The sequence below is a fragment of the Myotis daubentonii genome, chromosome 2 (genome assembly GCF_963259705.1).
Source record: "Myotis daubentonii chromosome 2, mMyoDau2.1, whole genome shotgun sequence".
In the NCBI taxonomy this organism is placed as follows: Eukaryota; Metazoa; Chordata; class Mammalia; order Chiroptera; family Vespertilionidae; genus Myotis; species Myotis daubentonii.
Window position 1 is genome coordinate 191,561,466 of NC_081841.1, and position 26,057 is coordinate 191,587,522.

Consider the following 26,057-nt stretch of genomic DNA (forward strand, 5'->3'; position numbering starts at 1 on the left):
TGGGCCAGCCTCCCAGGGCTTTTATCTCCTTAACGACCGAGTGACCCAGGAGGTAATTTAGTGTGCTAAGTGTCCTGGTCCTTCTCAGATATAGGCTGACTTATTTTTGCAGAGATATTTCTATAAAAGTTCTAATGAGACTTTCTCTTGTTCTCATAGTACACTTTCTCAGGGCCCTAAGATTTTTCTGGTTTTGCTTTTTGTTCAGTAGATTCATATTTCAGGAAATAGTCTGTTATCTTTCTCTGGAGAAGCACTTTTTAGTCAAAACATTTTATTGACTCAGAATATGCATTATTTTCCTCTTAGTGGCAAGCATTTGTCTCATTTCATTGTGTAGTTTCCTGTTAAGAAATGTAGGATATATGTGAATTCACTTAATTTCTGACGTCACATTGAACCCCATTGGTGGGCAGTTTTAGCCAACCAGACGCTTCCTGGTATCCAAGTAAGAAAGATATATAGTTCTGGAATAACAGGAAACTTCAGTATTCAACATCCTGTTTTTCTGGGTTTTATGACTTGCTGCTTCTCCACAATGAAGGTTAGTAGACAATTTATGTAGATTTCTTTTTGTAGAATACCACAGTTTTAATTTTCCAGGCTCTAGAATTATAATTTTAGAGCTGAAAGACTGCTGCAGATCACCTACTCCAGCATTTTACAAGTAACATGTTCTACATGTAAGGAAACTGAGGTCTACTGAGGTTAATACTTTTAATTCTTTAAAAAAATAAATAGCCCATTTAAAAAAATGTAGGTGGATATGTCAGCCTAGATAATGCTCTGATTTTACTTGGAATTCCTTTAAAAATAAGTATCAGAATAAATGAATTAAGTTGTATATTATAAGATAGTTCTTAAGACTGTTCTAAGGGCTATCTCTTTTTATAGGAAGGATCTGGTATCATGAAATTAGCTTTATTTTGTATTTCAACTATGTGAGATAGGGCATCAGTCATTGTATACAGAATGCTTAGATGTATTCATATCTTTTAAGTCTTGTGGTTCCATTTAGTTTCCGCTTTCAGCTTTTACAAAAAGCTGCGTTTTCAGCTTCTCTTGACTCAGTGATTTGATGCCTTCCTTTCTTAAAGTTTTTCAACTTCTGAATTTTCTTATTTTGTTGTTTGTTCATGTTCAAAACAAACCTCCTGTTTCAGAAATTACAGGCAGAAGATCATTACTGAAGATGATTTTTGAGAAAGCAATAATTACTCAGATTTGGAATGGCTCTTCTTAGCTGTTCTTTATGTGAATGGCACTCACGGTGACATTTAGTGCAGCTAAATGGTGGATGGGTGGATGGATTGGTGCATTTATTCATTCAGCAAATAACTTGAATTTTTACTGTGTACTGGTCATTTTGCTAGATGTTGGGTGTTGTAAATCTGGCTTTGTAGACTTGACAGTATAGAGGGGCATATACACATTAAATGTAATGTTGTCTTTGTGATGAATGTGCTGGCAGGCCCTGGGTAGGGGACCTAACTGAGTTTGGGGAAGGAAGTGAGGCTGGGGGAAGTCCGATGAGTAAGAGTTAGCCAGGAAAGAGGTGGGGGCTGGGAGGCAGGAAAGGGGGTGGTCCTGCCAGGACCCATGAGGTAGAGGAACTGAGCAAATGAGGAGAGAGGTGGCAGTCAGCGGGAGAGAATGTCTGGGCCTTCCAGTGCTGATATTCATTCTTGGATATCTAGTCATGTTGGTTTGTTTTTGTCCCACTGAGAGAAACTTTTGGAAATATGTTAACACAATTTACATTTTGGTGGATCTAAATACCATATCTTTTTGTTATTTGCATCTTTGAAATATTTTCGTAATTTTTTTCTGGCAGAGTTGTGGGTTATTTGATTATTGAAAAAAATTTTTTGTGTGGAGTTTATTTGGTGATGAAAAGCTATATGTAATTTTCAGATAGTGTATGGGTATGAGCTCTTGTTTATTTTAATGTGTGTGTGCATTCGGGCTGACTCATTTTCCCCTTGTCTCTAGACCACTCAGATTGAAGGAATTTCAGATTAGATAGTTCTGGTCTGAGGGTCAAGTACTCCCTTGTCCCCATACCTGTTCTCATTCTGGAATCTGCATCTTTTTATCTTCCCTCCCTTTTACTCTCCTCCATTCTGATGCCTGTGTTTCTCTTTTGCTGCTGTTAGCTTTGGAATTGACTGGGACTAGGAGAGGAAATTGGTAGTGTGCCTGCCATGTGGCCTCTGCCTTAATCTAAAAAGAGAAGGATTGGGAAAACACCCCAGATTCATTGAGTGCTGGCATAATTGGCTCCCTAACCTGGGAAGGGCTTCCACTCCAGGTTATGAAGGAGTTGGGGGAGTTGGTCTCTGGCCCAGGTTTAAGGTATATGTAAGGGAATTCCGTTGGACCTCCCACCCCCAGACTGGAAGCTGAGCTCACCGGTCCTGATTTTTCAAGTTGTGCTGCATTTTTATGATTTTACCTGGAAATCCTACACGTGGTTCTCTCATTTTGCAAAAACTTGGTTTATCCTGCACCCAACACAAGACTCTATTAATTTTGTTTAATTTTTCCTTTCAGACGTTTGATGCAAATGATTTGTACCAGGGGCAGAATTTTAACAAGGTCCTCAGTTCCTTAGTGACTTTAAATAAAGTAACAGCAGGTAAGATCTTTTTTTAATTGAACTTGACGGGGTGTGAAGACAAAAGGGCAAAACCTTTTCTTTTAGCAAGACAAATGAGCACTAATAAAATTCAAAGAAATAAGCTTCTATTGCATTACATTTTTGGTTGTCACTTTTGCTGGGATTTTTTTTCTTATTAGAACAGAATCTTCCATTTTAGGTCCTCAGATAGATATCAGGTGTTTTCCTTTCTGTGGGCAGAGTAGTTACTACCTGAAAACAGAGCAAAGGAGAAATGTCTCATTCATGTGGCTACACTTCCTCTGGATTTTTATTAGGCTGATTAAAACTCATATTTATTAGCAGATCTAATGACTATTTTTGAGGTGTGATCATGACAGTGGAGTAGCCAGTGAATTGGCCTCTAAAGTAAATACCTACCTGGGCAAAGTTTCCAAAGGGCTATGAAAGTACGTACTCAGGGTACCCGGTTCACAGTGTCCTGAACTCCAGTCATATCTCATGGAGAGGGTGAGTGGAGGTGGGGTGTACACAGTATACTCCTCTGGCTCCCAGACCAAAGTGAGGGCAAGAGAGATTCTGTGCAAATTCCTCATGGTCTATAACTGTCCCATGAGCTCCGAGAAGTTCTATCTTGTGGATCTAAAAGAAGGACTTAGTGGCTCTTTTGTTTTAAGGTCATTTTTATTTTTCTTACAGATTTTAGTTTTAGATTTCTGGGGGAAAGTTAGACTTTGATATGTCTCTTTTGATCAGAGACCTCTTAAGTTTATTTTGTCATGGTTTCTTCCCATTTGTGTCCTGGCCCTTCAGATGGAGTGTACTCACTTCATTGTGTCCAGGAGGAACTGAGTCAGAACACTTTGGGCTACAATCTTGACTGGGAGGTCCTCTGCACTCAGGAACTATCCCTGGTGCTCCTCACAGCACTTGTTTGCTGGGATGCCTATCTAGGGCAGCTGTGGGCAAACTACGGCCCGCGGGCCGAATCCGGCCCACTTGAAATGAATAAAACTAAAAAAAAAAAAAAAAAAAAGACCGTACCCTTTTATGTAATAATGTGTACTTTGAATTTATATTAGTTCACACAAACACTCCATCCATGCTTTTGTTCCAGCCCTCCGATCCAGTTTAAGAACCCTTTGTGGCCCTCGAGTCAAAAAGTTTGCCCACCCCTGATCTAGGGGCTGCCTGTGCTGCAAGAGCAACTGGAAATTTGGGTTTTTCTGTGACATATTCAGGCGTTTAGTTGATGACAACTAACTCAAATTTTATAAGACACTATGTAAGCCAGGCATGCCAAACTTAAAGGCTAACACAGGCCAGATAAACAAGGTTTAAGTTTATGTGGGCCGCAAAAAAACAAAAGCTGCAATTTTCATAGGAATGTAGGTTTATTTCAATAGAGACATGCTGAATATAAAGGGCTGAAATAAATGAGTAATCGTTAACATAAAATAAAAGAACAAGACAAAATATTAATTTTTATGAAAATGAGCATTAACTTACCAGACACTGAATAACTGCACAAATTAATAAGCATAACGCAAATAAACATATTTTTCTTGTTCTCCGAAAGCGAAATATTTCCTGTTACGCACACCAAACAAGTCAGTCCAAGAATAATGACGTGGCAATCGCCTGCTAAAATATTTGCTGCTGGTATTAGTGGAGAGAAATGGCGCGCCTGTGCGTAAGGCATGTAAGGGAAATGAATGAAACACGATTACAGTAATCACTCATTAGTGAATGTTGTAGTTCGTTATTAATAACTGTGTATAACAGGATATTGTAAAAATTAAGTTAAGAAATTTTTAAAAAATGTTTCTTACATACTGTATGTTGGCTGGGCTGCAAAAATATTCATTGTGAGCTGTATGCAGCCCATGGGCGATGAGTTTGATATGTAAGCCAATCCAAATATCTGCCAAGAAAATAGACCTGGAGATCATCAGTTTAAGAACATTTTTGCAGAAGGCTCCCATGTATCTTTAGGAAATTGCTAGGCAGTTTTCTATGTATCTCAGAACAGTGATTTCTTAGAAAACTATTCATGGCCTCCTTTTTAAAAAAATAAAATTACTTCAAAGAAGTGGGCTGCTAACATTTACTTACTGGTTGGCTTGTGTGGAGTGTGTAATCATGAAGAGAGAGAGAACTAAGCCCTTTAATAGCTGTTTACTTTTGTTGTTGTTGTTAATCCCTGCCTGAGGATATTTTTCCATTGATTTTTAGGGAGAGTAGAAGAGAGAGGGAAAGACAGAGAAACACATTAATTGGTTGCCTCCTGCACGAGCCCTGAGCAGTCAGGGCTCGGGCCGGGGAGGAGCCTGCAACCCAGGTAGGTGCCCTTGACCAGAATCGAATCTGGGACACTTCGGTCCACAGGCCGAAGCTATGTCTACTGAGCCAAACTGGCTAGGGCAATAGCTATTTACTTTGATCTTTTCACCAGCTTGGTGAGGTGAATAAAGCTTGGGCTGCCTTCATTTTGAGGAAATAATCCTCAGAAGTGTCTCTAGCTGCAAAATACAAGGGGATTTTCTGTTGGTTTTCAGTAAGTCGTTTCCTTTTGTTAAATAATTCTTGCTGCTTATGTGAACGGTGATCCTGGAGAAGTGGGCATGTGGTGGTGATGTATTGGGAATGAGTATGGGGTGGTGCTCTGCAAAATAATTGAATTAGTAAGGGTGTTCACCCCCGCCCCCCCCCCCCCCCCCCCCCCGGTGAAGTGAAAGTATTAAAAATAGGTTACAGAACATTTCATAAGTTTGAAAATTATGCTAGAGAAGAACTAATAAATAGTTATCTCCAATTAATTTCTGGAAAGGTGATTGGAGAATGAGGGCAAGTCTGTGGTAGACAGAATCTGCGCTTTGTGTGTTGCATAAATGGCCTGCTTTGTTGTGGTCTGCGGTGCGTCCCTTGGGGGCTGCCCCAGTTTAGAGTCTGGTGTGCACTGAGGGTGCATGGTGTCAGGCGTCTCAGCTCACTCTTTTCTCTGTTCACGACCTTTTCAGACATTGGACTGGGAAGTGACTCTGTGTGTGCCCGGCCCTCATCTCATCGGATAAAGTCTTTTGACTCCCTGGGATCCCAGCCTTCCCACAGTCGGACTTCAAAATTATTCCAGGGCCAGTATCGAAGTTTGGTAAGTTTGAGAGAGATAGTTATTGAAATTGGAATATGTGGGGAAGTGATTGTGTCTGTAGGTGTATCTGGAGCAATGCACATGCCTCCATTAATAAGAGTTGCAGAGTGAGGGGTGGTTTGATTTTTTTCCCCATTGTTCCTTTACTTGGGTTTGGCATTTGCTCATCACCAAATTATCCAGATGTAATGCTTAATGACTGCTTTTGAGAAACTTTTGTTATTTTCGGTGTTATATCTTAAGATGCATAATCAGTTTATCTAGAGACATGTGTGCTTTAAAATATTTCTCTGGTCACTTGCATAGTATTTTCTCTCTGCTATGCACAAATATACGGAACTGTAGGAATAAGAAATATATATTTGTAAAATACTTGGTTGCATAAAGAACCAATGGCTGCAAGCTAAAAAAACCTAAGCGTGGTTTTTCTCTTAATAAAGGCATGCCTTAGGGTGCTTTTCTGAGTCAGGATGCAGTATTTGAAGGAGGAACTCCTTTGTTTTCTAAATATATATTTTTATTGATTTCAGAGAAGAAGGGGGAGGGAGAGAGAGATAGAACATCCATGATGAAAGAGCATCATTGATAGGCTGCCTCCTGCAAGCCCCCCACTAGGGATCGAGCCTACAACCTGGGCATGTGCCCTGATCGGGAATCAAACCCTGACCCCCTGGTTCATAAGTCGATGCTCAACCACTGAGCCATGCTGGGTAGATGGAGGGACTCATTGGTTATGAGCGGTAATGAGGTGGGGGGGAAACTTAGACTAACAGTCATCTTGGAAAGTAAAGAAAAATCCATTTATAAATCATCAGGGTAGAGGCTATTAACAAAGAACACAGGATTAACAGTGAAATTGTTACTGAGAAACTGGGGAAAAATTAAATATAATACTGAACAGAGAAAATGTATAAAGAGGCCATCACATCAGCTGACCAGAATGAGGCTGCTCCCTGGTGTCATTGTGAAAAAACTCTGAGCCCTCTTTTGAGCTAGTGGATGATTGGCATTTACTTTGATTAACGAGTGATGTGACTTTGCTTTCATGCAACATTTTAGTAAATTATTTTCTGTTAGAAACATAAATGATCTTGTAACCGGAGTCTGAAGAGAGGCTGATTCTTGTAGAGTTTTTAGGGACCAGATCTTTCTATCTACTTCAACATAGAAAGTAATATTGTTAAACTAATGGTGAATCTAAAAAAAAAAAAAATAATAATTTAGTTAGAGTTTTATTTTATAGAGGGAAAGAAATTTAAGTTTAGTTCATGAAGCCATGTTAGAAACTGAAAGCTAAAGAAGGAACATAGTTTTTACATGTTCCTGCAGTTTTGAACTCAAGCTAACACTGATTGCTATTTATCTTTGACTGTTTTTTTTTTTCTTAGAGAAGTCCTATTATCCTGTTTCTGATTTTGTGTTCAATACAGCATGCTTTGAGTTGTTTTACTGTGCCAGACATTGTTCTAGGTCCTTTACTTGGACTCAAATAACCCTTACAGTGATCCCCTGAAGTTAAGAGTTTAATGGTAGAGAAATTTTGCAGAGTGTTGGAAGCATTATAATGCCAAATTAAGAAAAAAAATACACAAACTACTTGAAAAATATTTTTTTATGAGAGGATTAAAAATACATCTTTATATTTTTTTCACATTTCAACTCCACTAAAATTATTTTTTATTCAGCACATACTAAATAACTGGCACTTCACCGACCTTTACAATGAGCTATTTCTTAGTAATAATAGATAGCTGTAGCACTTGCTTCGGTTCAGCACATATTTTGAAAAATATTTTAAATTAGCTTTATTTACCCTTGGCAGTTTTCATATTTTTTGTTTTTGAGTAAATAAAAACTGGATTGCAAATGTATAATTTGAAGTAAAATATAGTTAAATGTAGTGTTGGTAGTGAATGTTACTGAGATCACAGTAAGTATAGGATTAATTTTTCATTAGCTAAAGAAATTTTTTAAGTTACTCCAAAATTAAAAAGACCTCAGTCATCTCACCTGCTTTTGTGTCTATGATTGGTAGACAGTTATCTGCTAGTGAAATGAACATGGCAAGATTTTTCTTACCATGCCAGGTAAGAGTAATTATTTGCCTAAGATTTTTTTATGTGTTATTAATAGTAATTTTCTTACATTAAAAATAATTTCTAATGAAACAAGATTGGTACATTTTTTTTTAAATTTTATTGATTTTTTTACAGAGAGGAAGGGAGAGAGATAGAGAGCTAGAAACATCGATGAGAGAGAAACATCGATCAGCTGCCTCCTGCACATCTCCTACTGGGGATGTGCCCGCAACCCAGGTACATGCCCTTGACCGGAATCGAACCTGGGACCTTTCAGTCCGCAGGCCGACGCTCTATCCACTGAGCCAAACCGGTTTCGGCAAGATTGGTAAAATTTTTAATTAAAGCTGGGTGATGGTAACATGGAAGTGTATCTATCATTCTCTAAGTTTGTCTTAGAAATTTTCCATAATAAAAATGTTAAGCTAAAAAAGCAACTTGTGCCCTAACTGGTTTGGTTCAGTGGATAGAGCGTCGGCCCGCAGACTGAAAAGTCCCAGATTCAATTCCAGTCAAGGACATGTACCTTCGTTGCAGGCACATCCCCAGTAGGAGGTGTGCAGGAGGCAGCTGATTGATGTTTCTCTTTCATTGATGTTTCTAACTCTCTATCCCTCTCCCTTCCTCTCTGTAAAAAATCAATAAAAAAAATATTAAAAAAAATAAAAAACAGAAAAGCAACTTGTAGTTTCTTGAACATTATGTGACCTCATTAAAATAAAGCTGAGCTTTGAGATTTTGTAAGGCACTACCATCCCCAAAGCAAGGATTAGTATTTTCAAGATGTAATTGCTTACATCTCTATTTAAGAATGTCTCGCCTAATTACCACCTTGGTGCTGGTTGTCTTTATAATGTTGCTTCAGTGTCTGTGAACTTATCATCTGTCTGTTCTAGGACAGATTTCCTGCCTTGTGATGAAGGCAGATTTGAAAAATTGTAGTGTTTTGTTGTTGAGTTCACAAAATGTTTTTCCAAGGCATGCAAGACAGTAAAATGTATTACACATGTACTTAAAAAAATATTTTTAGTTCCTCTCTACCATAAACATAGAAAATAATTATGCTTCTCTAATGTGCCATATTTAATCAATTCTATGACCTTTTTATTAAAAAAATTTTTATATGTCTGAAAGTAGCATGTGCTTTATAGTTGATATTATAATTGATAGTATTTGGTGGAATATAAAAACCACAATATATTGTCTAATTTCTGGCATCTTATATTTGACTAGGATCCCAGTGCACGAATTCGTGCACCTTGAAAGGAACTGTGGGCTGCGAGGCTGCAGTAGGCACAGGGGCGGGTCTTGGCCCATCCTCCGTGCCCCCACCTGGCCCTTCCTGCCGCGTCCCCCGGTCCCCTGTCTGCCGGTAGCCCCCAACCTGCCAGTCCCGCTTGGACCCGCTGACGGCATAGAGTGATTGGGGCCCATGCCAGCAGTGGGTGCGAGCGGGGCCGGCGCCGTCAGCGGGTCTGAGTGGCATCTGCTGCTCCGATTGCCCCTCAGGAGCAGGAGGAGGTGGAGAAGCCTTTGGGGGCAGTCAGGGCCAGCAGTCACTGCTCACACCCACTGATGGCGGGGAGTGATGGGGACCAGCGCCGGCAGTGAGTGCGAGTGCCGGGCGGGACTGTGGTGCGCGGGAGCAAAGAATTTTCAGTAATCACCGGAGGCTTGCCCTGATGACAACGACTGGTGCTCTACCTTAGTCTGGTGCCCTCACTCACCTGCTCCACCATCCCGCCGCGGCCAATGCCCGCTATGTTCTGCACACACCCCCTGTTGGTCAGCGCACGTCATAGCGACCGGTTGTTTGGTTGTTCTGGTTGTTCTGCTGTTCAGTCTATTTGCATATTAGCCTTTTATTATATAGGATGAAATACTTTATGAGAAAACTGAAGCTTAGAGAAATTAAGATATGTATTTACCAAGATCACAGGCCTGGGAGATAGTTAACCATTGTAGTAGAAATTGGGTCTTTCACTCCTCAACAATCTTTTATTCTATAAATAAAATTATAGGTACTTTTAGGGAGTGGAGGAGAGGGTGGAGTTTATGTGAAGACAGCACACCAGGATGTCCTGGTTCTGGATTATTAGGATAATTACAGAACATTGGATAAAACAAAGAACTTAAGTTACAGAGGTGAGATACTGATGGTGGTGCTTTGTCTATAGGAATCAGAAATAGGCCTTTAAGAATGAATGTGGTGGGTATAGATTACTGTTTCCAGAGGAGGTACCCTGTGTGTGCCCTACCTGGTTGAGGGGGTCACCTTTTCCCTTTTCATTTTCCTTCCATCATTAACTTATATTGATATGTAACATACATATAGAAAAGTGTGTGCCAAAAAAAATAAGAAAAGTGTGTGTATCCTAAACAAACTGCTTGATGAATTTGCACAAGTTGAACATTTCCAGTGTGTAAGCACCCAGATCTAGAGACAGAATTTGACCTGCCTTTGTTGTGTCTGCTTTTCCCAAGGGCACCTGCTGTTCTGATTTCTTTCTTTTTTTTTTTTTTTTAACATTTAGTAATATTTTAATAACACAAGGTAAATAACGCCTAGTGAATTTTAATATATATTTAAGCCGCCTCTTTGCACTAGGGAGAAAGGGAGTTGAGATTTTTTTTGGTGGTGACTTTTTTTTCTGATTTCTAATAGTAAAGATGAGTTTTACCTGTTTTGTGTTTTACATAAGTGGAATTCCACAGCATATACTTATTTTATAACTGGCCTCTTCTGCTCAGCTCTTTATGTTTTAGACTGTTGTGGAGTGTCATGTTGAGCCCAGATAGATGATGAGGTATAGTTTCAGAAGAACTTTTTAAAAAAGGGGAGGGAAAAATTCTAAAGTAATAGATAGTGATTAAATACATCCTTTCCAGATTCCTGTGACACTAGTGACAGTGACTGGAGCACTCTTGACTCAGCCGTTGTGATGTTGGGCTGAAATTGGTGTGTAGAGAGTCCCTGGAGTACAGCTCTTTGTAGTGTACCCTCCTTTCAGCCTGTCTTTGGCATCTTCCCCTCTAATCATCACTCTTTAGAGTAACATTGTAAAAATCTGTATATACTTCACTGTAGTTAAGTGCTGAACGGATTTATAGAATCTGAAATTTTAAATGGATCCAGCCTGGCTGCTTGTATTCTGTGCTTTTTTTTTTTTTTTTTTTATCTCATCTCTCAGACATCTCTCTGTTTTTTCTTTAGTGGAGTGTGTTTCTGAAGCAGAGAAGGTATCAGTGGTGTTTGCCTAACTTGTGCCTTGAGTGTAGAGAATTCATAAGTGTTGTGAGAATGTAATTTACCTCATTTATAAGGTCCTGACAAGATATCGCCATTTCTCAACTTAGGTCAGGCCAAACTTGTGTGCGGAGGGGGCCTCAGTGCTGGTTGCTGAGCTGAGGTGGATGAGCTGGGCAGTAGGGTCACCCAGGGGCAGTTTGACCTCCTTCGGGGCCTGCTCTGCAGGTTTGTTTGTTTTGTAGTATTCTTTTGTAGGACTTTATCACCTGGATCGGCTGGTGTGCTTTTACAGAAAGCCAGGATAAGCCACAAGTAGGAGAATAATGAAGATCATAGTAGACAACTGATGAGTAAGGACAATGGTTTGAAGAAAGAGAGAATCTGATATAGCACAATAAGCCAGATGATGTTTCACTGAACCAGAACAAGGAAAATTGAACCAGAAAAATGTGCCATTTTTCCGAACGTGCGCTTCACATGGACAAGCGAATTCAAGTGTGCCGGCAAGCATTATGCTTGAGGTGACCGTGTTGGCCAGAGCTTTCATTGCCAAATGTCAAAGGCATATTTCTTTATTAAATACTAGAGGCCTGGTGCACGAAATTCGTGCAGGGCGGGGGGGGGGGGGATGTGCTTCAGCCCAGCCTGCACCCTCTACAGTCTGGGACCCCCTTGGGGGATGTCCGACTGCCTCTTGCAATCCGGGACTGTTGGCTCCTAACCGCTCGCCTGCCTGTCTGCATGATTGCCCCTAACCCCTCTCCCTGCCTGCCTGATCTTCCCTAACCACCTTTGCCTGCCTGATCTCCCCTAACCACCTCTGCCTCACCCTGCACCCAGAACACAGGATTCCCTCCTCCTGCTGGCCTCAGGCACCCAGGACCCAGGCTGGCTTTGCCCAGGCCGGCTGCAGCCGCAGTGGACCATGGGTGGAGGGCTTCGCCCAGGCCACAGCCACTGGTGCCCGGGGCAGCAGGGTATGCGGCTTGTCCCTCTCCCGGGCCACAGCCCTAGCTGCTGGCAACCAGGACCATGGGGTGTGCGGCTTGTTCCTCTCCTGGGCTGCAGGTGCAGGCACAGGCGCAGCCACTGGTGCCCGGCACCATGGGGCGTGCGGCTTGTCCCTCTCCCGGTTTGCAGGTGCAGCCGCTGGCACCTGGAACTGCAGAGCGTGCGGCTTGTCCCTCTCCCGGGCCACAGCCTGGCTGGTACCCAATTCTCTCTCGTGAACTCATTTGTGCCTGGCTGGTCCCCATTCCTCTCTCCCCAGTGTTGAGTGAGTTGTTATGGTGTGACGGTGTGAGGGTGGGGTGACCATTTGCATATTAGCTCTTTATTATATAGGATTCTAAGTATTAAATATTAAGTATGCATTAAGTGTTTAATTTATTAGAGAAATATTTAATGTATTATTTGAATTATTAAATATAAAATACAATAATTACTGTTATATATTTATAATGTGTAATAGTTAATATGTAATATAACATATACGTATTTATAATACAGTATTTATAATATACTAGAGGCCTGGTGCACAAATTTGTGCATGGGTGGGATCGGGCTGGCCCACCCAGGGCTGATCAGGGGCAGGGCTGGCTGCGGGGAGGGGCCGCAGGCGGTTGCCTGGCCGGCCCTGCCCCAACCCCCTGGTCAAATTCCCAGTGGAACTTCTGGTCGAGGGGACAATTTGCATATTAGCCTTTTTATTATATAGGATAATAGTTAAAATTTATATAGATAAATAAGAATTAAATATTTTAGGAATTCTTTCAGCTCCTCTTGAAGATTTGCCTTAACACTGTGTTTGTGCTTTATCTTTTGTATCTTTTTGTTTAGTGATACATATACCTCATTTAAAGAGGCAGGCAATTCTCCAAGATTTGGTATTAGGAAAAAAATCAGTAGAGACAACAACTTTCCATTTTTCCCTTTGATTCTTTATGTATTTGCCTGTGTGTCTTTAAATGAAATATCTACATAAGCTTGATTGTTTTTTTTAATTGGAAGAGTTTTCAATGTGGATTTCCCACAGTGTAAGAGGGGATTAGGGCTCTTCCACTGCCTCTGAGCTCCTTACCTGCAGCAATGGTTGCCAGCTCTTCTTCCTCATGAGTCGGCTTCTGTTGGGTTAGGGTTTAATATAACATTATGAGACTCAGGCTCATAATGGAGCCATGATCTGTGCTGTGACTGTTCTTCCTTGCATGACAACACTTTGTTTTCTGGACTGAATAATTGTTGCCTATTTATTTAGTTCTCTTGAGTACCTTTTGCAGGTTGCAATCCTAGTCTTTTGCCTTTTTCTAATAAACTCTTTTGTACATTAAGACGTTAGGATTTTTCACTTTCCTCTTCCTAAGGAACTTGAAATCTTCTGGCCCACCAAGTTTCTTGGTTATCAGGCAGGCTGTTGCCAGCTGCCCTGTCTGAGGTTTTTTACATCATCGTTCTGCAGACTCCTTGTGACCTGAGTCATCTTTACCACTTTCTCCCCACCCTCATTTTTTCTTGGATAATTCCCCTGTTTTGAAGGAGCACATTTTTCACTACCTTCTTGAGAAAGGGTGTATGAGAAGTAAAGTTTTTGAGATCTTGAATATCCACAGATGTCTTTTTTATCCTGTACTAAGATTTTTTTTCTGTCTTTAGTTTTCTAAAAGTTTAATTATGATGTGACTTGGTTTGGATTTCTTTAGGCTGATCCTGTTGTGTTGGTTCACTCAGCTTCTTGAATCTATATATGTGATTCTTCTACCAAATTTGGGACACTTTCAACCATACTTCTTGCACCACTTTTCAGCGCTGTTCTCTTTTTCCTCTAAGACTCTGATGGTACCAGTCTCAGATCTTTGTTATTTCCCACAAGTTCCTGGAGCTCTCCTCTTTTTTCTTTTTTCACTGTCAGTTTGAGTAAATTTTATAAGTTCTGTTTCTTTTCTGAGCTTTTTTATTTTATTCTGTACTAGAGGCCCGGTACACAAAATTTGTGCATGGGGGTGGATGTCCCTCAGCCCGGCCTGCACCCCCTCCAATCTAGGACCCCTTGGGGGATGTTCGACTGCCAGCAATTGGACATCCAGCTCACAATCCAGGACTGCTGGCTCCTAACTGCTCGCCTGCCAGCCTGATTGCCCCTAACAGCTCCCCTGCTGGCCTGATTGACGCCTAACTGCTCCCCTGCTGGCCTGATTGACGCCTAACTGCTCCCCTGCTGGCCTGATTGACACCTAACTGCTCCCCTGCCGGCCTGATTGCCCCCAACTGCCCTCCCCTGCCGGCCTGATTGCCCCCAACTGCCCTCCCCTGCCGGCCTGATAGCCCCCAACTGCCCTCCCTTGCTGGCCTGATTTCCACAACTGCCCTCCCCTGCTGGCCTGATTGCCCATAACTGCCCTCCCCTGCTGACCATGATACCACCTAGGCTTTTGTTATATTGGATTGAGAGAATTTGTAATTGCTTTTTGAGGACTTTTGATGATGAAACCTTTTTCTGATGATCCCAGCATCTGCTTCATCTTGTTGTTGCTATCAATGTCTTTTCTCATTTAAGCTGTGATTTTCCACGTTCTTGGAATGAGTTGTTTTTTATTGTATCCTGGAGACTTTGGAGAGTGTATTAGGTAGGAGATGTTGGATCCTACTTAAATCTTGTATCTTAGCAGCCTTCGGCCCTGATTGGGTTTAGTGAGTGGTCCTGGCCTAGGTTGGTAGGCTATAGGTTCCAGTGACAGCTTAGTTTGCCTTAGTCCTCTTCTGAGGCTGGATGGAATGTGAGGAGATTCTAGGTCTGGGTGGTCCCCTGGGGCTAGGTGGAGTGCAGGGAAGCAGGGGAGGATGCCTTGTTAGATATTTATAATGCATAATAGTTAATATGTAATATAATATATAAATATTTATAATATTATATTTATAGTATATAATAGCTAAATAGATAAATAAGAATTAAATATTTTAGGATATTTAATGATGTGGTAGCCTGCTACCACCTGGTTTGGGTGGAGACTGGGAACCCCTATCTGATTTTTGCTAATATCACCTACGAAGGTGGAGTACTGATGCTCTCTGTGGGGTGTGGGATGTCCTACTCAGTCTCCGTGGACACCCAGGTGCAGGCTAAGTGCCTGTACCCACTCTCAGTGCCTGCCTGTTGCTCCTTTGCTGCTCCTTGGGCCAGGAGGGCACGATTTTATTTGTTCTTATTTGCTCTTATGGTATGTCTGGGTTGCAAGCTCCTCTGACACCCACTCTAGGATATAGATGGAGATAAAAAGAATAAAAATACTTGACAGTATTCAGTATTGGTTAGATACTGTTGGTTGGAATGTAGCTTGGTGTAAGTTTGTAAAATGTTTTTGGATGGTGATTTATAAATAGGTACTAAAATTGGAAATGTCATACATGTTCTGTGACCTGAGTTTAACATAATAGATTTATTTACAGATGTTCAAAGATAGAAGTGAATATAATTTTAATGCAGCCTTGTTTTGCAATAGAAAAATACTAGAAATAGCCTTAAATCCAGTAATAGAGAATTGATTAAGTAATTAATAGCATAGTCATAAAGCTAGTTAAGATTAAAGTAACTATAAGTACTCCTGAAAAAATGACTACAGTGTATTAACTTTTTATAAATTGTAGAGAAGTATGTATAATATCTATCTATCTATCTATCTATCCATATAATAGAGAAATAGGCTAATTAACCGAGACGCCATAATGGGTCGACCAGATAGGAGGAGGTTGTGCTTGCAGCATTGGGGGCAGGCTGGCAGGGGCCTCCGAGTGCCTGCGCGGGGGGAAGGCTTGATTAGCAGCGGCTGTGGCTGCTTCAAGGGCCGGAGAGGGAGTGGGCGGCGCCGTGCGATTTTGAATCGCGCACTGGGCTCCTAGTAAGACGTGTATATGTAGACATAACAGTGACAGGAATAAGACCTTTCAGGCCATTAAGAGAATTTCCTCCTGGACTGGCAGTGGGGTGGGAAGGCGGTCAGGATGCACTAGGAGACAGGAGACTTAAACTTCTCAAAGCTAAGCCTCCCTCTGCTGTTCAGGGCACTCATGCTACACTTATGACAGTAAGATGTATGGTTATTCCATAATGACTTACACCAGGGATGGCGAGCCCTCTGAGCTCGGCGTGTCAGCGTTTTGAAAAACCCTAACTTAACTCTGGTGCCGTGTCACATATAGAAATTTTTGATATTTGCAACCATAGTAAGACGAAGACTTATATTTTTGATATTTATTTTATATATTTAAATGCCATTTAACAAAGAAAAATCAACCAAAAAAATGAGTTCGCGTGTCACCTCTGACACGCGTGTCATAGGTTCGCCATCACTGACTTAGACTATACTTCATGAAATTTTTCTTCCCTTCTCTTTTTTAGGACATGACCGATAATAGCAACAATCAACTGGTAGTAAGAGCAAAGTTTAACTTCCAACAGACAAATGAAGATGAGCTTTCCTTTACGAAAGGAGATGTCATCCATGTCACTCGAGTGGAGGAAGGAGGCTGGTGGGAGGGCACACACAACGGCAGGACTGGCTGGTTCCCCAGCAACTACGTCCGAGAGATCAAGCCCAGTGGTAAGTGGAGTGTTGGCAGAATGGACTGATGCTTTTCCTTCAGGTGAGAAGGAACAGAAAGAAATGAATGTGCTCAGTATCTATATCCATATCCATATCCATATCCATATCCATATCTATTCTATATCTCTATATATTATGTGCTTTTATTTAGTTGGACTTGTGTAAATGACCTTGGGCCGAGTATTGAAATTCTTCCCTATTTTTTGTTTTATGGGAAGTAATTTTTTACTGTACCCCCACGTTGGGGTTATAATGACTTCTGACCAACAGACAATAAATCAAGGTTCCCATGACCCCCTCCTTGGGTTTGATATTTTGCTAGAATGACTTACAGAACTCAGGGAAATGCTAACTAGTTACATTTCCTGATGTGTTATATAATAATGGATACAGATGAACAGCCAGATGAAGAGTCACATAGGATGAGGTCCTGAAGGTTCCTGCACACAGAACCTTCTGTCCTTGTGGAGTTAGGGGGTGCTACCCTTCCAGAATGTAGATGTGTCCACTAACCTGCAAGCTTTCTGAACCTCATACTATTGGGGTTTCTATGGAGGCTTCATCAGATAGGCATCATTGATCATTAGCTCAAATCTCCAGCCCCTCTCCCCTTCCTTGAGATAGGGGTAGGGCTAAAAATTCCAAGCTGGTTTCTAATCATGGCTGGGTCTTTTTGGTGACCAGGCCCCATCTGGGAGCTGACCCAGAGAGTCATCTCAGTAGAACAACAGATGCTCCTAGAGCTCTTATCACTTAAGGAAATTGCATGGGTTTTAGCTTTGTGCCACAAACTGGAGGCAGAGACAAATATATATATTTTCTGTTTCACAACCACATTTTGTTTATCCTTTCATCTGTTGCTGGACATTTGGGTTTTCACCTATTGGCTATTATGCTCAACCCCTGAGCCACGCGTCCGGGGCCCATCCTATTGGCTAATTATGAATAATATTGCTATGAACACAGGTATCTGTGTAAGTCCTTGCTTTCAGTTCTCTTGGGTATCTACCTAGGGGTGGAATTGTGGCTCATACGGTAATTCTGTGTTAAATTTTGAGGAGCAACCATGCTATTTCCACAGCAGCTGTATCATTTTACAGTCCCATCAGCAATACAAAAGGGTTCTAATTTCTCCACATTCTTGCTACCACTTTTTTTTTATAATAGCCATCCTAATGGGTGTGAAGTAGTATCTCATTGCTGCTATTTTTCTGTGCTTGTTGATAATAAGCAGTATTTTTCATCATTATTATAATAAAATTAACAATAGTCAGGATTTTGTGGTTGCTTATTATGTTCTGGTTATTGTATAAAGTGCTTTTTATTTGTGACCTCATTCAGTCTTCACCACAACCTCAGAAGGCAAGTGTTGCTGGGATATTCAGGGCATATGGCACAAATAAATAATATTCTTTTAATCTATTCAAGTGTAGATCCAGCTGAGAGTGCAGTAATGGTATCAGGTTGATCAGGATGAAATGTCATTTTGACCTAATAGACGCAGCTGTTGGGAAATGTGACTTAGTCTGTAACTTGTTTGGACCTGGTCAGTCCATGGGACAGCTGGACACCCGTAGCTCTGGCCCTTGAGCTTGAGAGCTGGGGCAGGCTGAGCCCTGGATCTGAGAGCAGCTCCTTCGCTAGTCTCACATTCCCGTGATTCATTTTTCTCCTGGGGATGAGAGAACAGCACTTGGGCCTTTTCCAGGAGGATGCCGGAGTCAAGGAGGGAGAGGGATGATGGGCTTTCCCTTTACAGTGAGGATGAGGTTGGTCACAGAGTTGGTAATGGGCACACCAGCAGGAAGTTAGAGTTGGTAATGGGCATAGCATTTAGGCATCACAGAGCTGGTAATGGGCACCATCAGGAGGGCACAATGCTGGTAATGGGTACACCATCAGGACGCACAGAGTTGGTAATGGGGACTGCATCAGGAGGCACAGAGCTGGTAATGGGCACACAGGAAGTCACAGAGCTGGTAAGGGCACACCCAGGAGGTCACAGAGCTGGTAGGGCATTCTATTAGGAGGTCACAGAGCTGGTAATGAGTACATCATCAGGAGTGGAGCCCACTGATTGGGTAGATGTCTGCTGAATCTGGGCTTTCTTGAATTCTGCTGTGAATGACTCATTTCAATGGGAATTCTGGTATGATAGTAAAAATACAAATGAATGAATTTGTACTTTTCAAGTATTTCTCTTCATGGAGTTTCCAAAGTTAATCTTTGCAAATTAGGAAAGATAGAGTTTGAGTGAGTCTCAAAGTTCTCTTCAGGTGACTTCTGGGAGTTGTTTTCAAATTTATTTGAATGTCATTAATATCATCTCTTGGTAATACAATTCACCCTTGAACAACATGGGGGTTAGGGGTGCCAACTTCTGCTTAGCTGAAAATCCAAGTAAGGAAGCCTTACTGATAACCTAAGCAGCCGATTAGCACAGATATTATATGTATAAAGTAAGGTAAAGGAAAAATGTTATTAAGTAAATACATATTTACAGTATTTATTGAAAAAAAATCCACAAGAAAGTGGATCCATGCAGTTCAAACTCCTGTTATTTAAGGGTTAGCTAGTTGGTTTCACAGATGCAGCCCTAAGAGGAACCAGCCATTACATATTTTTAAGTGTTTATTTATGGCAGGAGTGACTGCAGCACTTTGTTCTGCCTGAAATTCTCATCTTATCTTAACCCTGGGTTTCTGTGTGTGTGGTGGGGGGAAGGAGGGGAGAGGTGGGGGCCGGGGGGGGGGGGGGGAGAGAGAGAGAGAGAGAGAGAGAGAGAGAGAGAGAGAGAGAGAGAGAGAGACCCTCAAACAGGTGTATGTAACTGCATTTGTGGTTCAAGAGCTCTTGGTGGCTGTCACCTGGACTCCCTAGTTTGCATATGCAAGTAACTTGGGAAATATTTCTGTACTGTTTATTTTTTAAGGTATAAAAAGTAATATGGTTCATATTGGCAATCTGTTATGCTAATTATTCTTTATGTCAGCGGTTGCCAACTGGTGGTCTGTGAGGTCTGAAAGGTTGGCGACCGCTCTGTTATGTGACAGTTGAACCAAAGGGATAATTTCTTTTGGGAATAACTTCTCATCCCTAGTGTTTTAAAATTACGTGAGTATATTAAAAATAAAGTTACCCCCATCTGATTTTAAATGTTGGCATCTGAGAGAGAAATAAGCAAAGCAAATATTTTACCATACCACTTTATAACCGTTAAGAATAAAGTGCTAGGATCACTTAACATTTCAGTATTGCATCTTTTCAGTAATTTATGTGTCTTTTTGATTTTTGGAATGGAATTATTTTAAGTGTGTATAATGTAAGCATTGTAACTTACAGTGTATTTAATGCTTCATTTTCTGTAAGCAAAGTGTGCCAGGTCTTAAATATACAGATTCCCCTAACTGGAGATCTTGTTAGGATCATTTTCTTATGAAACAAAAACACTGACTTGCTTTAAGTTGTGAATTTTTCTTTTGATTTGATTTAAAAATATTTTATTGAATAAACAAAACTGAGGTTTACCTTTAAGTGAGTGATACCTTTTGGGCTATGTATGTCCAGGTAAGTTCTGAAGCATGTCCAGTTTCTCTCTTGCACCTCTTGGGGAAGTATAAGGAGCCGTGATTGTTTGCCCTCTGGTGGTGAGAGATGGCAGTGTTCTGGTCAAGTTTCATGTATTTGTACCTTTGACCTATTTGCGGTTTCTTTTTGAAATTGTTCCTCTTTAAAGACAAATATCTCAAAGAGTCTGCATAAAGATGTTTCTAATGCTTGCTGCAAATGCACTGTGTATTCTTCCTGAATGTGTACTTAGCGTTTATTTTCTTTACACATTTTTTTTTAAAATATATAAAACACATGGATATCTACTGCATTTTGTACACACAAACAGTAGAGAATTTTTAAATTCAAAGGAGATGGAGGGAAAGAGAAGCAACAGGGCTGGTTCTGGGCATGAGTGACATTAGTTGCTGCTGTTATTAAGTAAACATGGAGGCTCTCAGTCATTAGTGGGCAGTGTGATGAGGTGCGTGCAGTTGGAAAAAGAATCCCATTGAGGGCTAAGATGGTGGGGTGAACAAATCATATTCTCTATCCTCACAAGTACAGTTTCATGTGTGCATAAACATTCAGCAGCTTTTTTTCCAATACATTAATTTCTTCCATTTCTAGATAGCTCATTATCTGTACAGTAAAGGCTCTCTTTAAAAAAACACACACCAACTTACCTTAGGTGCTGGTTAGCTTGAGATGATGAGTAATAACCTATGTTTGGCAGTGATGTGAGAACTTAATTAAATGTGTGACTGTCATTTGCTGATCTACAGATCTTTAATAAGCAGTCACACTACCACTTCCTAAGTTTGTCATTCTTAATATTTTCTGTTTATTTTTGACATCAAAAAGTGACATAAAGTGCAAGCTGTTGGACATAGTTATTTAACTATGAAAAAAGTGTTTGACATATTTTCTGTGCAGGGAAAGAAACAAAGGTAACACGGAACTTGTGTGTGTTTTTTTTGTTTGTTTTGTTTTTGCATTGCTGGAATAAGTGTTTTCTCTAGCCCTCACCCTTCTTTGGTGTGGAATGGGTGGTGGTTGGGTGGGATATCTTTATACTCTGGGTTGCAGAAGTATTCCTGCAGAGAGGAGTAACATTTGCTTCCTCAGGGGCTCCCAGAGGTTTTCTCGCACCAGGCAAATCCTGGTGGTCCTGCGGGAGCTTTGTGTAGATTTGCGATACACTTCGGCAGGGTCAGGCTCTGGGTTTTGAGCCCTGAATAGCCAGCACTCTTCCTTGCTGTTCTTCTGCACCAGCAGAGAAGAGGCTTGATTAGAAGCTTCTAGGCTTCTTTTCATCAGTCATGCAGGTCACCAAGAGACCCACCCCATTTTACTCTGCTCAGGTTGCACCGGGGCTGTCTTATTCCTGCATTGGTTGCACCTCAGCCCCTGGAGCCACCCTTCCTCACCCCCACACAGACCCCTTCCTGTCATTGCTGCTTTTCATCTCCTAGGGAGTCCCTACTCTCATTTTCTTTTAGCACATCTGTGTTTAAATTCTGTTGTTTTCAGTGTTCTTATAGTTTATTGTAAGAAAGGGAAAACTCGTTTCTTTAGTTGGCCACTGGAAAGGTAGCACCATTTCCCCAGCCCTCAGTAAAATAGTGGATTTATCACGTTTTACCTATCAGACACACCCACCCCATAGAACCAGTGATAGACAAACCCACACATAAAACTAATGTTAGATATGACACACCTCTCCTCGTAGAACCAGTGACAGACACACACACACACACACACACACACACACACACACACACACACTGTACACACACACACATTCTGAGAGCCATGTTATCTGAAAGCACTTCTTCAGTACCAATTTTGCTTAATTTCTCTTGAATGGATGTTGAATAAAAGCCATGCAGTTTAAAAATATTGAATCCTTGCAGCATTCATGACGCCTTTCATTGTTGTCACTTGTGTGGAAGTTCTTAAGGCAGTGTGGTTTTTTCTGTTGTTTTTCCCCCCACTTGGGTGGCCTTCCTTCTCTTTTGTCTATCACCTTGAGCCAGACCATATTGTTAAGAGAGACTTTTGTGTTCTGAGTGATCAGAATCCCTGAAATATAGTCTAGACCAGTGGTTCTCAACCTTCTGGCCCTTTAAATATAGTTCCTCATGTTGTGACCCAACCATAAAATTATTTTCATTGCTACATCATAACTGTAATGTTGCTACTGTTATGAATTGTAATGTAAATATCTGATATGCAGGATGGTCTTAGGCGACCCCTGTGAAAGGGTCGTTCGACCGCCAGAGGGGTCGCAACCCACAGGTTGAGAACCACTGGTCTAGATTGTGGGTCTTGATGCTTTAATTTTGTGAAATATTTGCCACCATTTTCTCTAATTCTGCATGGGTAATAGTTTACCTTTACTCAGCTCTCTGACGTCAGGTTGTTGAGCATGAAGAGACGCAGGCACTGTGTGCCCCCTGGACGTGCGCAGGCCTTCTGTTCAGCTTCCCCTTTTTGGTTTCTTTTTAAAAAAATATATATATATTACTGATTTTTTTACAGAGAGGAAGGGAGAGGGATAGAGAGTCAGAAATATCAATGAGAGAAACATCGATCAGCTGCCTCCTGCACATCTCCTACTGGGGATGTGCCCACAACCAAGGTACATGCCCTTGACCGAATTGAACCTGGGACCCTTGAGTCCACAGGCCGACGCTCTATCCACTGAGCCAAACCCGTTAGGTTCTTTTTGGTTTATTTCAATTGAGGTTGCTGTACCATTCATGTTTGGCTATGTGGGGGCTGGTGCATTTGGTTGTCTCTAGTTTTGATCAGTAAAACTACATTACATTTTTATTTCAGAAAAGCCTGTGTCTCCCAAATCTGGAACATTGAAGAGCCCTCCCAAAGGATTTGATACAACTGCCATTAACAAAAGCTATTATAATGTGGTGAGTAATTGCAAAAACAGTTATTAATAATACTTTGTTTTTTGAATGTCTCTAAAACTCAGTAATATATTATATAGGTAAACTGAGAGTATGATAAGGACATAAAAATAAAAATCATTATGTGTCCCACACACGTAACTACCATTAATGTTTTGGTATTGCATTTTGAAACTTAACATGAGCACTTTGTAAGCTTAAAGATATCTATGGTATTAAATCTAAAAATCTAATCTAAACCTTCTTTGTCCCTACACAATTGCATATGGTACAGAAAATAGGAAATGATAATCTTTATTTGGATAAAATTTTACATTGCTATTATATAACTAGGTATGATAAATCAGTAAAGTAAACTTTTAAAATGTGGTTATGTTTTGAATTCTGTGGAAAGTATGCACTAATTTAGTTATTCCCCCCCCCTACTTCCAATCTTTTATTTTTCTCAAATACATAAATCTGAGACCATGTGAACTTTGAATTTTTGAAGTGAAATAAACAACTGATTAGTTTTTCTTTGCAGCAACCCTTTTACCATGAGTGTATCATTTTCTGTACTTTTATTAAGAAACCAGAGGTCCGGTGCAGGAGCAGGGAGGGTGACCCTCAGCTCGGCCTGAGTCCTCTCACAGTTTGGGACCCCTTGGCAGATATCCCTCTTATAGTCCGGGACCCCTCGCTCCTTACCGCCTGCCTGCTCGCTGCTCCTTACCGCTCAGCTCACTGCTCCTTAGCGTTGCCACGTGAGCCTGGCTTCTGGCTGAGCTGCGTTGCCCCTGTGGGAATGCACTGACCACCAGGGGGCAGCTTCTGTGTTGAGTATCTGTCTCTTGGTGGTCAGTGCTTATCCTAGCGCTGGTTGTTCTGCTGTAATGGTTGCTTAGACTTTTATTATATAGACTAGAGGCCCCGTGCACAAAAATTCGTGCACTTTTGGGGTCCCTCAGCCCTCCCCACCTATGCCCTCTCGCAGTTTGGGAGCCCTCAGGGGATATCTGACTGATGGCTTAGTCCGCAGTCTGGCCTCCCTCTGCAGGAGGTGACTGGTGGGTCGATTGGGGGATGGCGCTGGCCGGCTCTGCCCCCCATTGCCCCGCTGCTGGTTGCCGCTGCCCCACGATTGCCGTCCCCTCCCTCTGCCCGCTGGCACCCGCCTTGGCTGGCCTGGCGCCAGCCCTGCCCCCTGCCAACTGGTTGTTCCACAGTTTGGTCAATTTGCATATTAGGCTTTTATTATATTACTAGGGGCCCAGTGCACAAAAATTTGTGCATGCAGGGGGTGTCCTCAGCCCAGCATGTGCCCTCTTGCCATCTGGGACCCCTTGGGGGATGTCCACCTGCTGGCTTAGGCCCGCTCCTGGGGGTATTGGGCCTAAGCTGGCAGTCAGACATCCCTCTGGCAGCCCGGGAGCCCTCGGATGTCCACTTGCCAGTGAGGAGCAAGCCTAAGCTGCAGTCGGACATCCTTAGCATTGCTGAGGAGGCGGGAGAAGCTCCCGCCACCACCGCTGTGCTGGCAGCCGTCAGCCTGGCTTGTGGCTGAGCAGAGCTCTCCCTGTGGGAGCGCACTGACCACCAGGGGGCAGCTCCTGCATTCAGCATCTGCCCCTGGTGGTCATTGTGTGTCCTAATGACCAATCATTCCCAGTCATTCTGCTGTTAGGGTCAATTTGCATATTACCTTTTTATTATATAGGATATAGATGAGGAGCCTGGCTGGCATGGCTCAGTGGGGTGAGTGTTGATCTATGAGCTGGGAGATTGCGGTTCGATTCCTGGTCAGGGCACATGGTTGTGGGCTCATTCCCCAGTGTGGAGCATGTAGGAAGCAGCCGATCATTGATTCTCTCTCCCCCTACCCCTTCCTCTTTTAAATCAATAAAAAAAATATATTTAGAAAAAAAGACAACCATTAAAAAAAAAAGAAATGATGAAAACTTGTGACTTTTTTAAATCTTCACCTGAGGATATGTTTTTATTGATTTGAGAGAGAGAGGAAGGGAGAGAGAGAGAAAGAGAAATATTGATCTGTTGCCTCTTTTACATGCCCCAACTGGGACTGGAACCCGAAACCTAGGTATGTGCCCTGATGGAGAATCGAACCTGAGACCTTTCAGTGTACTGGACGATGGATGCTCCAACCAGCTGAGCCACACTGGCCAGGGCAATTACGACAGATTTGAATATGGGTCAGTTCTTCTACACTGACCTATTGCCACAGTCTCTTCTGTGTGTGCATATTTAGCTTTCTAAGCATTTACCTTTCATTTGCCCCAAATCTTACGAGCAAGTTGGCCTCAGAGAAAATTCATTCACTTAACAAATTATTATTAGGAGCCCACTCTTTGTCAGGCCCTGTTAAAGGCATTGGGCATATAGCAGTGAATAGAAATAGCAGAAATTTCTCCCTTGTTAGCATATGTTCTGATGCATGGATACAGTCAATTGTTTTTCTCACCCCCTATGTCCATTTCATTGCCTCCTCTTTTCATCAGTTCACTTTAACATTTCTCATTCACTGTGTTCTGCGCACGATGCCCCTAAACGCCTGCCATCAGCAATCTTTGACTTATTTTCCTTGTATTGGTCAACTCCAGATTTTCTTTTCCTGAGAAATCCTGCATTTGAGCCTCACCTTGTACTTCTCTGGTTTCTTTTCACCAATCATCTGTTTCACCTGGACTCTGACTTCCATCTCAACTCTGTCAACTTTCAGAACATTGGACTCCTCAGCACATCCTGTATTCCGCCTGACTGTGAGGGCCACCTTCCTTTCTTGGTTATGCTTAGCTCTCCACATCCTCTTCACACCTGTTCCTGTTGGATGTTTGTTCCTGGGATGTGATTCCACTATCTTCTTTGTATTTTAGTATATGATGTGT

General features: G+C 41.7%; 1 protein-coding gene across 8 annotated transcripts in view; it reads left to right on the top strand.

The window, feature by feature from the left end:
• Window positions 1-26,057, top strand: part of ARHGEF7 (Rho guanine nucleotide exchange factor 7) — a 129,032-nt gene that overhangs the window by 51,283 nt on the left and 51,692 nt on the right. For 5 of the 8 annotated variants that reach the window (XM_059685113.1, XM_059685117.1, XM_059685118.1 and 2 more), the window contains exons 3-6: window positions 2,554-2,638; window positions 5,641-5,771; window positions 16,492-16,693; window positions 23,090-23,178. In XM_059685113.1, the coding sequence (XP_059541096.1) occupies window positions 2,554-2,638; window positions 5,641-5,771; window positions 16,492-16,693; window positions 23,090-23,178 (507 nt within the window). Of the gene's footprint in view, window positions 1-524; window positions 545-2,553; window positions 2,639-5,640; window positions 5,772-16,491; window positions 16,694-23,089; window positions 23,179-26,057 lie in introns of those variants that run through there. The other 3 variants (XM_059685115.1, XM_059685120.1, XM_059685116.1) reach the window with 2 other exon arrangements.